Genomic DNA, 13,892 nt, shown 5'->3' on the forward strand with positions numbered 1-13,892 from the left:
CAACTTAGATATCTACAGCAATAATCTGCACCATCAGAATGCCTACACTGTCATGAAACCATGGCTCACACTGATAGGCTTTTACTGTGGAGTAGTATGAGAGTGCCTTTAACTTTCCTTTTTCTAACCCCACAATTCATGTTCAGCCCCTACTAAGTTCTTATTCAAAGAAAGTTTCTGTGTCACCTTTTGAGAGTTTTGCAAGGTTTTTCCATAATTTTCCGATGCAATAAAATAATTTTCCCTCACATCCCTTTTCAACAGTACTTCTGTAAAGTGTCTTCCCTCTGAGAATTTTGATGTATTTAACCAATATTAATGAATTAATTCCTGCAAATCAATCAGCCAAGAGGTATGTCATGAAATAATGCCCAATTTTCAGTTGGAAAACTGAGGCCAAAAACCCTCACAATATCTTCTCCAGCTTGTCCAACGTTAAAGACTGAGAAAAGTGTCTAGATCTGTAGACTTTCAAGATGTGCAATTTGGCTATAGATCTTATTGTTGATGACTATTATGCTATCAGGGGCAGTAAATATTTTTTATCTTTTCCAGTATCCAGTAGCTTCTATGGAACCCAGTGGCATGAAATACACCCTCAGTACTGGACTAAGTTTCAAGTCTGGGAGTGGCTGCAGCACCTCCTTGATACCAACCAACTGGATGCCAACTGCATACCTTTCCAGGAGTTTGATATCAACGGGGAGCATCTGTGTAGTATGAGCCTGCAGGAATTCACTCAGGCAGCTGGGACAGCAGGACAACTGCTTTACAGCAACCTCCAGCACCTAAAATGGAATGGTAAATATATATTAGAGAGGCATGTGTACATTGGTCTGAATTCTGAGATCTTCAGAAGTCATTTACGTTCCCCAGAAACCTGCCTGGCGTATTATGTTTGCTATTCTGCTTATAGCTCATTTACTGAATTGCTAAATTTCTTGGGTATGACTTAAGGCAGAAATCTGGAGGATGAAGACAAGAGGGAATGTTTCCTGCTCCAAAATCAGCCCTCTGGCTCAGGTGTAGAAGTTGCTGCTTGGAGCTAATACATTTGATTCCTCATTCTCATACCTCCTATATGCCAACTTGCTTTCTTGCAGGTCAGTGTGGAAGTGACATGTACCAATCTCATAATGTCATTGTGAAGACAGAGCAAACAGGTGAGTAGCAGTTGGGTATAAATTGTCTTTTGAAAAGGGGGGACCCCTCTTCCAAGGGAGACAAATCAAAGTGGCATTAAATAAAATGGAAAGTGTATAATGCAGAATTAGAGAAGTAATACAAACGTCAGTCAGTGCCTTCTTCTGAAGTTTCAGGTAATACTACATGCATGGGGCCACTTTTCCTGGGAGACCTCTGCAGTATCAGCAGTCTACTCTGACGTTCAGAGCTGGAATAGTTTGAGGTGCCAGGAAGGCAGCTTTGTATAAGACTTCATTCTATGCTTCATTCGGTAGATTTCAAAACAACTATTTTAACAATATGCTCAGTTAAAAACAAAAGGAAGAAAGAAAGGAAGAAAAAATATTTTATTGTGAAGTGCTGTTAATGTTTGAAACACCAGATTTCCAAAGAAAACAGCTTGGAGAGAAAACAAAATGTTGCATTTTAATTTCTTCACAGGTTTCAATGAAACTGAAATTCAGGCAGTAGTTTGGTTTGATCAAATCTGCATTTTTGCTGTTGCAGTTCTTTTTCTGAGTGTGTTTATAGCTAGATCCCTTTCCTCCCAGGGCTTTGTTTAACTGAGAAAAGAACTTCAGCTTGATTTAACCGTCCTCTTCAGGCACAATTATTTTCCTTGTTCCTTTGCCAGATCACACCTGTCCATATCCACTCATTCTCTATCCCACTAGTCCCAGCCTCTTTGTATGTAGGTGTGTCCCTGAGCCACATTTTGATATCTGCTAGCAGAACAAATACAGATCTATTGCATCTGGCGTCTCCAACAAATACTGTCAGCCTGTTTATCCACCTAACCTGTTGGAGCCCAGCCTCTCCAGCCAGGAACATTACCCACATTCTCCTTGCAGCAGGCAAGGATTGCAGTCTGCAATCCACTCCTGGCCTGTGCCTGCGTGGTATGGGAGATGTGCATGAGGCAGCCTTGCTGCTTTCCATAGAGGTAACTCCAGTAATCCTTTAAGTCCTGATTTATGAGATCCTGGTGTAATATTATTACCTCAGCTGCACATCTTGGAAAGGACTACCTGACAGATGGTTCCCTGGATGTGGCCTGGTGGGGCTCTGGTGGTGCCAACCACAGCCAGTGGGAGTGGGTTAAGTTTCTACATGTGGGGGAGCAGGAATTGTAGATTAGAGCTGCTGGGAAAAGTTACTCCTTGTGTGACAGCAGGGACAGGGCTGGTAGTTTTGAGGGGAAGCCCAGCTCACTCCAGTAAACCATCACAGCTGCAAAGACATGAGTACTGAAAAAGGCCAAAATGGGAAGGTGAACAATGTCCCCACGTTCTGGCTGGGTAAGGCCTGTTTTCAGAGGGAGCATTAGGCAAATCAGGTGTCCAAGCAAGCAGAGGGTGTGTGCTATTGTAGGAACGCAAGCTCTGGGTGCCCAAACATGCAGCTATTAGTTAGCATGCCTGCTAAATTCCTATGTCATAAGTGGTAACTTGGCCAAACATGATTATTTAGCTGTAACTCATTCTGGGGTTTTTGATTTCATTTATATGAACATGAAAAAAATTAGGTTTAACCTAGGTTTGAACCTTATATCTCATCCCTTCTGATCTGGTTTCAAAAGAAAAATAGATTTTTAAGGCTTCTGACCTTAAAAATGCACTGTGAAGGAAGTAATTTCCAGACCAGTGTACAGGTCATAAAGACAATACTTCTGTTCTGCTTATATTGATCCATATGACCAGAAGGTCACTAAAAATTATTCCCCTTTAATCATGAAAGTGGTTTTTAGGTTAAGGATGGGGACTTAGGATGCCTGGAACAAAATGTCCCTTCATCTAGGATTAGGCTTTGATGTTTCTCACTATGTGCTTAAACATGAAGCTGTGTTTCAGAGAGGACTTTCGAGTTCTACCATCATAGAAATAAATACTCATCATAAGCATCCTTCTGTTTTACTAGATATTTGAGAACACTTTCATCTCTGTGGCTCCAGCACACTGTCATAATCATCAGGGGCTGAGAATTCAGGACTGGAGTGGGTAGAATTAGAGTTGATCTGGCATAGGAAACCTCCTCCAAGGCCAGGCATAAATGATATACTAGTCAGGAAAAGGAAGAGCATACTACATTATTTCTAAAAGTCAGTGCTTTGTGTAAACACATTTGCCTGAATATGAAGAACTCCATGCATAATTTGAGTGAAAGGAAATAATTTTGTATAGCCTCTTCACTTCCTTGTTCCCTTGACAGCTCCCCCCCAATTTTTAATTCTTTCAGTGTTCAGTATTTACCTCTGTGCTAAAAATGTTCTTTTAGTGATCTGATTTTCCTTTTGGTCCTTTACCTTCAGATCCATCATTAATGGTGTCCTGGAAAGAAGAGAATTATCTTTATGACAGTGGCTATGGTAGCACAGTAGGTAACTAACATCACAATACTTCATGTGTTCTGAGATGGCTTTATTGTTGTCTGAGGCTATTAGTTTAAACATCTTCTTTTTAATTCCCAGAGTTATTGGACAGTAAAACATTCTGTCGTGCTCAGATTTCCATGATGACACCTAGTCACCAATCTTCTGGTAAGAAACTTGTAATTATGTTTTTAATTGTTTGTCACTTGTCCTAGAGCTACCAACATGTAATAGTCTCTGTGGTCTTCTGTTGTAGGATTGCATCTGAGCCTCCAGTAATTTTAAACCAAGCAATGATGATTCTGACAGATTTATTAGCTGTCATTATTACAATAGCTTTCTTTAAAGAAACACTTCTGTCTTCTCTCTGTCAAGAGAAAGATGATCAAATAATCTGTAATCTCCACGTATCTTTTAAAGTGACTGAGTCAAAGGGGTAAACATTAGTGTCATAGAGACAAGACATTCCAGCTACACCACACTTTTCTGGGGTGTAGAAGGGTATGGGCAAACAAGTGCCAGTTCCTCCCCAGAAGTGGCCGTGTTTCCCCGGCCAGCCCGTGATTCATGCTGAGTAGGCTGCTGGGTTTGGGGCCAGGCTCGGGGTGGCCTGGGGAAGCTGCAGGGTGGACACCAAGCCCGGTACCCCGGCACAAGGGCTTCTCCTGCAGCCTCTCTCAGCTGACAGCGGAACTGCTCCCTTCCGTCAGGGAGAGTGCAAATCTGCCTGCTGAAGGGCAGGAGACAGAGCAAACCTGTTTGCTGTCGTGCCTGGTTAAAGTGCAGTCTGATCACACGTGTCAAAGGCCCTGTGGGCCCTGTCCTGGGGCTGGCACCAGGATGGAGGTGAGGAGAGCAAGGCAGTGAGGAAAGAGTAAAGCGGAGACGACAGGGGAGCGAGAAAGCGGCAAGGGAAGGGTGGGTTGTTGCTAGGAGGCCATGAAGCAGAGATCTGAGGGAGAAAGCAGTGGAAGTCCTGGGAGGATAAGAAAGGAGAGCACGTTGCTGTAGATGCAGCCTTGCACTGGGGGCAGCCCTGTGCTGCTGCCCACAGTGGCCCCTGTGCCTGCCGCCCCCTGCTCCTCCAGCCTCCTGAGCTGGATTTGCCAAGCAGCATGCAGTTTAAACTAATGCACTCAACCACCAATTAAAGAAAGAAAAAAATAAAAAGAGAGAGAGAGAGAGAGAGAGAGAGAGAGAAAACTTGACCAGAAGAAGAGAACCAGCAAACCTTAAAAAGCCCCAACCAAACACCATGTTTGCTTTCTCCACCATGTCCACCCCCTGTCACAAGATGGCCAGCAGGATTTCAGGGCTCTCTGACAGGGCTGGGGACCTGTCCGTATCCTGGCACGGTCTGTTTATCTGCTGACTGCTTAAGCCTAGAGCTAGGGTGGCACACCAAGGGCACAGCCTCCTGTAAAAACTAAATTTGTATATCCCGTAAAAAAATGGCTCATTCCTGAATCATATGCAAATAATGTGTAACCTTTTGTCAAAAGTTTTGCAAGACGGCTTTGTTGAAACTGCATCATAACTCTTTTCATCTGTCAGGCCCCAGCCTCCTAACATGGCATGTTTGAAACCAGTCTCCAAGTAGGAGCTGTGGCAGAGCAGGAGGCTATTTACACAGCTGAGATCCAGAATAAATCACTGGCTAGGCAGAAGGCAGCTGAACTTCCAAGAATAAATTTCCAGCTAAGTGGAGCATAACAAACATTTGCAAGCGAATTGTGGGATTTTAAAACGAGAAGGATTTATATGAGGGCAAATAAAGAACTGGGTCCTGCAGTCGTTACCTGGAGTTCCCACAGGCTTTTAATAACATATGGGGAATCACAATCTGAGGAAAGGCAGTGAAATAAGCCTCATTTTACTTCCCCCACACCACACCTCCCTCCGAGCTGAGTGAGGTTCCTGCTCTTTTGAGAGTGGGAAGGCAAAATGACTCAGAGCACGTTTGCTGCTTGGGGTCAAGGGCAGTAATTTATCAGACTTAGAATAGCAGAGGTTAGGCCTATCCCCACGGTCTTGTTCAATTGATGTTTCCAGTTATGTATGAATAAAGCAAGTGTGTGAATAACTTTGCATCTACCTTTTCACATGCAGTTATTGCAGTAGCTTGTGCAAATCTGACAAGTTTCTATGCAAATAAATATTTCCTGTGAGTCATTTTCCCATGCAAATGCCTGGTTTCCATGAAAAGTATGATAATTGTGCATTCATAGAAGCTGGGAAAACATGCGTGGGACCTTAAGCTTTGCTTTATGGGATTCAGGGACGAGGTATGCTGAAAAGCAAACACAGAAGGGGCTCCCTCTCAGGTCTATCCCACAGATTTTGTGAGACTTAGAGCAATCAGATGAAAGCTATTCATTAAGTACAAGAGCAGAGCCAGGCTGTGGTGGTTTGGGGGCGGAAGGGTTGAACGTGCAGACTGCGAGGTAGGTTACAGTCATGAACAGGCGGAACTTTTTTTTTTTTTTAATTTCTGAAGAAATACTTGTGCCAGAAACCCTATTCCTCCTCTGGCTGGCTGCAGGTGATAAAGTACCATTGATGAGAAATGGCTTGTTCCTATGGCTCTGAGCCACAGAAAAATATATGCTTGTCCTGCTGCCAAAAACTCCTACCAGCTCAGCCCCTTTCCCCCACCCTGCCCCCCTAAACAACAATGCTTTGCCAGTTCATTATGTTTTAGTCAGGTAGGTGTTCCGTGCATTGATACCAGCACATGCATTTCTCATTAGATCATCTCTTCAGAAGCAAATAAGCCCCCAAAGATATGTGCTTCAGCAAAGACTAAGATAATGGTACAATTCAGGATTCCTTTTACAGATGTGATGATGCTATTTTTCTGTCTCTCACACACAACATGAGATGAGGTATTTGTTAATCAAATTTAGCTTTCAAAAGCCAAATGTTTACCTCTGCGTTCATTCTTGATTCATCAATGGTCTTTTTGAGAAGTGTGCTGATTAACATATAGTACAGAAAACAAAACTCTCCCTCCTCACTGAGATTACCTTCTGAAAAGTGATTATGTTTAGAAGAGATATTTGTTCTTTTTTGTGGTTTTATTTCTTTCAACATGCTAGTAAATGCTAGCCTTTAATCAAATTTACAAGTAGGCTTCATTTTCCTTCTCTGCAGACTCTTCAGACGCAAAAAAATCGCAAGACCATACCCCAAAGTCCCACACCAAGAAACACAGTAAGTCAACATCCATGCTTGTAATGGTTGGTTAGTTGATTGAAGGAAAAAGAAATAAATAAAAATCAGATCCTATTTGGGAGGGAAGAGGAAGCGTTTTGAACGCAAAACTCATTAAATCATTACTGTGATTGAATTCTGAAAGAATCTGTCTAATACTGCTTGTTTGCATCATTTTTGGATTCAATATTGTTAAACTTTTCAAACTGTTTTTATCAGTGAGGGCCTATGAAGAAACAACCAGTGTCTCTGCCTGTGTTGAACTAGGCTGGTGGAGTAAGGGAATGATGAGGAAGACCCAGGATTAAATCAGGAGGGCCTGTGTGTGGGCACAGTCATGCTGTGCCTGCCAGGCACAGCACACACCACAGACCCTGCTCAGCATCTCCTTGCAGAACTTCTCATGCACAACATCACAAGCATGCACCTGTGCCTCAATCCTACCATCTTCTTATCCCCTGATACAACAGTCTTTCCACTCCCCTCTCCTACATTTTCCGCTAGTTTTTATTCAACCTGACTCTGAAGACAGGATACCATAACTGTGATTTCTGCACATAGTTCCATTAATGTACTTTACCGAGATTTTTAAATGCTGAAAATATCCTGTGTATGTCTTTTTCATCCTATTTAATCCCTTGATTATAATAGGAAAGCTTAGTATTGGTCTTTCACTGCATGTTGTGGTATTTGGGTTCATCCTGTTTCAATGACCTCCAGATTATGTCTCTTCCTGACTCTTCTTACTCTTCTGTTGCTTTGCCACAAGAGGACTTCTGAACTTTATATCTGTACACAGATATCCGGGTGGTTTATTTGTATGTGTGTGTGTGTGTGTGTTTGTGTGTGTGTGTGTTTGTGTGTGTATAAAAAGGTTGTTCATGAAAGGATTAGACAGGACTGGTCTGAAGAAAGACTTGTGAATAACTGAGGTCTGTCAGCTTGTTCAGCTAGGGAAAGAGAAGGCTGAAGGTTGACACATCCCAGTCTCCAGATTCCTCAGAGAGGGCAGTGGAGGGGGAGATGCTGATCTCCTCTCTCTAGCAACTGGTGATGGGACATGAGGAATTGGAGTGAAGGTGTGCCAGGGGAAGTTCAGTCTGCACAATAGAGAAGGTTGGTCAGTCACTGGAACAGGCTCCCCAGGAAAGTGGTCACAGCACCAAGCCTGACAGAGTTCCAGGAGTGTCTGGACAATGCACTTAGTTATGTGGTTTAGTTCTAGGATGTCCTGTGAGGAGCAGGGAGTAAGACTTGATGATTTTTGTAGGTCCTTTCCAACCTGAGATATTCTGTGATTCTAACATCTCAATGATGGCCTGGGCATACAAAACAGGTCACATTGGCAGTCTGGGCTAACCCCCTTCATTTCCAGTTTCTTCAGTACTGCTCCATATCATGACCATAAGTTACTGGTGTCCAGATAGGCTAAGTCCGCCATATTTTAATGGGTCCAGAACCCAATTATAATAATAAATAAAAATATTGAATTAGTTGACTGAAATCTAATTCTACTTATACTGCACTGTGTAGCATTTTCAAGTTACCTTCACATCTTTGACTAGCTTATTTCTTTCTTAATTTGGTCTAATTGCATGCTTTTGAAGTCAGACCAAAGGACTGCCATCTTTCTGGCTCATTTTGTCACTGTGTTTTATACTCTTCATTTGTAAACTACTTCATCTGACTTGATGGACTTATTTTTTTGTTTATTTATTTATTTTTACCTGGACTTTCTGGTGCTGTCTTTATAGTAACTGTGAGACATATTTGTGCTTAAACTGAGAGGTCTACCTGTTGAACTTGGAGATCTGTTTTCATCTTTTCTCTACCATGGTCAAACTCTGTGGTTCACTTTTTACATACTATTTTGGCTGGCCAGTTTTGTCACTGTCCTTCTAGGCACTGTACACCTTATTTACTCATTCATGCAGAATGGCAGTTCACCTCCCATGCCTTCTGTCTGTCTTTTAAATGCATGGGGGTTCAGCGCCTGCTTCATGGTAATCTTGGCTGTTTCATGTGCCACACAATAATATCAGGTTACATGCTGTGCTGTAGATAGGGATTGGGAGAAATGGGCAAATGAGATGAGGGGAAGGCTTAAACATGTTCTCTTTAGGGCAGAAACAGTGCCAAAGGCTTAAGGAAGCAGTGGGTGGTTTGGACTCTGCTTCCCCTGCTTGCTGGGGCTCCTACCTGCCTGCCACAGGGCTCAGACTGCCTGAGGCTGATGCTTACCTGCAGTTGAAAGGCTGCCAGGGTTTTTCACCTGTATATCTCTGAGGTGGGGGGTCCTGTGTTCCAGAAACTAGGGCCTGAGTATTCACCCTCTGTAGATGACATAAAAATTGCAAGCATAGCCCAGAGAGCTCTTGAGACACTCCTTCCTGCCCTCTTTCCTTTTTCAGACCCTCGAGGAACTCATCTTTGGGAGTTTATTCGAGACATTCTTCTCAATCCTGAGAAAAACCCAGGATTAATCAAGTGGGAAGACCGGTCAGAAGGTGTCTTCAGATTTTTAAAATCTGAAGCTGTGGCTCAGCTGTGGGGAAAGAAGAAAAACAACAGCAGCATGACTTACGAGAAACTCAGCCGGGCTATGAGGTGAGTTGGATGTTGCTGAGGAAGACTGTGGCACATATACAGACCAAGTAGATGGAGAATTTGTCTGACTTTTAAAAATGATTTGTTAACAGCAGCAGATACTTTCTTTGACAGTCTCTCACACTAGTTTTGAGATTGTAGCATTATGTTCTTTTCTTCTCCTGTTTCTGTAGACTATATGATATATATAACACAAATAATTGTTTATATATATATAAATTCTTTTTTTTTTTTTCTCCATCCAAATAGCCACTGTAGGAAAAAAATATGGTTGCAGAAACCTGAGAATGTTTAAATGGCCCAGTAATGGATGGAGACCTTGTTATTTCCAGCAATGTTCAGAAACTAGGCATACCCCACATCCATTGTCTTAAAATAGGTTTTAGGATTTTCTTTCCTCTTTGATTTAACATTTTAAGAATTTTTCCATAGTCTCTGAAGCTTCAAAATGTATTTCTAAAAGGGCGCTGAGGTTTTTCCTCAGTCTGATTTTCAGGTCCTGGCTTATCTGGAAAAAAAACCCTGTGAAATCTCATTAAGAGTGTGTGATAAATCTAGCAACATGCTTTGACCTGAAACACGGTGACATTCAAACTCAGAAGCTAATTAAAATAAAGAAAAAAGAAAACATCCCTTTTTCCTTCTCTGTCATTCAGTTATAATAATCTTAGATATTATACATGTATATCTTAAAAAAAAATAGACTTTTTAAGCTAACTAAGGGGTTGTCTAGTTGGCAGTGGCCTTCTGGGATCATAGGTGAATTTACTCTTATAACTTTTTCTGTTTTTATTTTAACAGATACTATTACAAAAGAGAAATCCTTGAGCGCGTGGATGGTCGGAGATTAGTATATAAATTTGGAAAAAATGCCCGTGGTTGGAGAGAAAATGAAAATTAAATATATCAAGAAATAACATTTAAAACACATGGATGTAAATATTCAAAGACTATTTTCTTATATTTATGTACCAAACTGGGGTGAAAAAACAATTCTACTTCTGTCGGGAAGAAAGAACATTATCATTATTGGTGTTAAAATTATTTTATTTGAAGTATGTCCTGTATGGGGAAAAAATGTACACAGTTTTCTGTGATATAAGTTAACATTATAGAATTATGATTATTTTTCCCTTCTTGTGAAGTTTTCCTCTTTTTTTTTTTTTAAAAAATCATACAGGCATAATGTGATTTATGAGTCATGTAAAGAAAGGGAAGGAGCTAAATATTAGGGCATTTAGGGAGTATGATAATCCACTTTGGAAGGCAACAATAAGTGGAGGAAACAGTAAAGCATCTCTGAGCCAAGTAGCCTTCTTCCATGGACAGATGGTTTATAGCTTTCCTTGGCCAATACCACTTGTTCCTTCCCTCCTCTGATTTCTGAGTGTTTTAATGCTTTGCTGGCTTTCAGTTGCTTTTCTTGAATTAGACAGTGGGTTCCTCTTAGCTGGCTTATCCCAGCCACAACAACAGTGGCTCTGCAAGGTGGCTGTCAGCATTTATTTGGAGAACCCATACCACCTCCACCACTGAGACCTTCTTTTGTGGGCAGACATTTAGGACCAGACCTTATCTGATACTCAGTGTCCTCCCTAACCTCCCAAGAGCATTCAGCTCACCCCAGGAAAAAAGCTATTTTTTGTTAACTGTTATCTTTGGGGTGAACTGCTAGAAGAACGTCAGTCTTGGGGACCAAAAGCTGTTGAAGGACAATTGTTTTCTGACTGGGCGAACTTATTAAAAGGCACTGGTTTCCCAGTAGGAATGTTAATAAATCCTCTCACCCTCTTGCACATCTAATTAAAGCTTTCAAATCCGTGCCACATGGAGCAGTGAGGAGGTGGGCAAGCAGAATGTTTATTAATCCCTTGGCATGAGGAAGCGGTCTTCCCAGGTACTTCAAGCTGCGTGGTCCTCCCGTCAAGTCTCACTTAGATACTTTCAAAAATCCCTTGGGAAATGCAAAGCTAAACTGTGTGTAAAATATTAGTTCCCTTTGCTTTCCTAAAGTCTACTGTACTTGTATTTGTAAGTTGTTCTTGGGATTCTTAGTTGGAGGAAAAACCCCGTGAACATAAAGACACTGAGATTTTAGGGACATTCAGATCTGGGTCAGTATTTTGGGTTCACCTCTAGCAGCACTATGCAGACACTGAGCGTTCGTTGGCAGCTTTTCCTTTATCCAGCTCACAAATGATTTCTGTTGGCACTAAGCATATGCAGAACGTAGGGAAATAAAAACTAGAGGAGGCAGCACTTCACCAGGTCACTGAGTACATGAGATGTGGGAGTCGAGAAACAGGATTGTCTTGGTGATGGTAACAGAACATCCAAGATCAATTTCAAATCACTTTTTCAGGGATGGAGAATTTGGAAAACAACAACAAGGACTGAGAAGTCTAAGATTAAAGAAAAGAATAAGAAAAAAAAAGGAAAATTAAGAATATTAAATCCATACAGTATCTATTTCCTGAGGCATCCCCTAGGTTTGAATCCATATTAGCTTGAAATACACCAAGATACAGCTGGAGGTTGCAGGATATTCCACTTTTGTTTGTCTTAAAAGGAAATAGAGATGAAACCAAGAGACAACAGAAGTATCAATATGAAGGGTATAAAATGTGCTTAGCAACAATTTGTAGGCAAACATGAGAGCCTAACTTGTTATCTACACATGTAGGGCATGTTAAACAATAACACCACCTCCTACACTGTGTATGCTAGAGCTGTCACCATCAATTACCCATACATGACAATTTTTACTTTTCATAACCTGGGTGGAGAGAGCTTCATCTTATTTACAAATCAAATAATAAGCCTGTGTACTTCAAAGAGTTTTTTTCTCTCAGTCTGTCTCTCTTTGGTTCTTTTTTTGACCGTCTGTGCTAGCCTTGCTTGCTTTTGTGCAACTCAGTAGTTTCCTTTTTTAGCTTAATTTGCTACATTTCACTTCCTTTACCATCATTTTGTAGTTCATATAACAAGAATCAGGCCACCAGATGAGGACTTTCACTTTTCTCCTAAGACCATTTCTTCCCCCTACCTGATGGTTCTTTGTAGCCCTTTGCTCTTCACACCACCTCCACACCTTGGGTGAAAATCTGAGATCAGTGGTACTGTCACAAATCTGCAATGTAGTTGTATCTTATCTCAGGCTAACATATATCTTATAGCAATGGATTGTAATACTTCATGAATTTGCTTTCTACCTGATCTCTCACAAAATTTCTTGGGAGATAAAATGAACCTGTGATATATCCATATATCACCACTTGGTTGCTGAGCAGCAGCTAAACCTACTTTTAAAGGTTTTGAAAGATAAAACTGTACTTATAAGCATACTGTATAAATTGAGAGAGTGGTTTATGTTGGGGTGCAGTATAAATGGTCTTCCACTGTCACATCTTTCAGCATGTGGAAATCATGCAAGTTTCTGTTTCCAGTCTGCAGAGCTTTGCAGTGTAGTAGGTACTTGTCATTCAGCATAACAAGAGCACAAAGTTGGAATAGAAGCCAGCCAACATTTACTCTGTTTTACAAACATATTAACCTTTGCCTAAGACAAACACAAAGGACTGTTTAAAACTGCAGTTCTTGCCAAGGACAGTTGCAACCAACCAAAGAGAGTCTTTCTACCAGACCTAAGCAAATGGAGAAAATGAAGAGATGAATTTTTATGTAAATTGCTATTTTAAAAAAAAAAGCATTTCTGATTGCTCTTTTATTTTGTATTTCAGAGGCTGAGCAATCATATTTTTAGATGTATCCTTTAAGTTAGCAGCTGCTGAACTGGTAGCACCATGTGTATAGATTTTTATTGTACCATAATTTTTCATATGTATAAAGCTCTAGATAGGAAAGTATATTGTATTTATGCAGTTACATGCAAATCACAATGTCAAAGGGTTGGCATGAGCACTCTCAATATTTTCTGCACGAAGTTAGAGCAACTTGCTCTAAAAACATCCTGAGAAACTGTATGTAGGCTGTTGAACTACATAGACATTAAAATGTTTAGTTACATTTTCATCTTTCTTTCTGCAGCACAGTGCATAATTTCTGCTTGCTTCTCATAGCATCACCTTCAATGTCTACGTGTGGAAACAAATCCAAGTCAGATATTTCACTTTTGCCATTGTAAATCTCAGCTTGGAGACAATGTATTCACAAAGTGCTTCTAAAGACTTTTATTTTTGTGAATATGATATAAATTCAAATAAAACACTCATGAAAGAAACTATTTGATTAATGTTTATCTTCCCTTTTTTATGTTTTGTGATTGGGAGTGACTAATGTGAATTCTTTCAGTACTGAAGAGTATTTCAATATTGATGAAAGGACTGCTGTAACTACAACAAAATACAATTACTTAAATTTACTAATATGTTGAATATCCAATCTATTGTGAAGATACTGGGTTTCCAAACCTGTTTTATGTCTCACAGACCTCACTGAAATAATAGATTATGTCAACACAGCTCGATTGCCTTTCTTGTTTGGCTGCTAAACAAAGGCC

General features: G+C 40.7%; 1 protein-coding gene across 1 annotated transcript in view; it reads left to right on the top strand.

Annotated features, from left to right (window-relative positions):
• Nucleotides 1-13,608, top strand: part of EHF (ETS homologous factor) — a 34,060-nt gene extending 20,452 nt beyond the window's left edge. Inside the window, exons 3-9 of the mRNA XM_058829595.1 lie at nt 556-801; nt 1,104-1,163; nt 3,494-3,562; nt 3,653-3,721; nt 6,707-6,766; nt 9,178-9,373; nt 10,175-13,608. Coding sequence (XP_058685578.1) covers nt 556-801; nt 1,104-1,163; nt 3,494-3,562; nt 3,653-3,721; nt 6,707-6,766; nt 9,178-9,373; nt 10,175-10,274 — 800 coding nt within the window. The 3' untranslated portion in view covers nt 10,275-13,608. The remainder of the gene's footprint in view (nt 1-555; nt 802-1,103; nt 1,164-3,493; nt 3,563-3,652; nt 3,722-6,706; nt 6,767-9,177; nt 9,374-10,174) is intronic.
• The last annotated feature ends 284 nt before the right edge of the window (nt 13,609-13,892 follow it).

This window comes from Poecile atricapillus, chromosome 1 (assembly GCF_030490865.1).
Source record: "Poecile atricapillus isolate bPoeAtr1 chromosome 1, bPoeAtr1.hap1, whole genome shotgun sequence".
NCBI classification, from domain to species: domain Eukaryota; kingdom Metazoa; phylum Chordata; class Aves; order Passeriformes; family Paridae; genus Poecile; species Poecile atricapillus.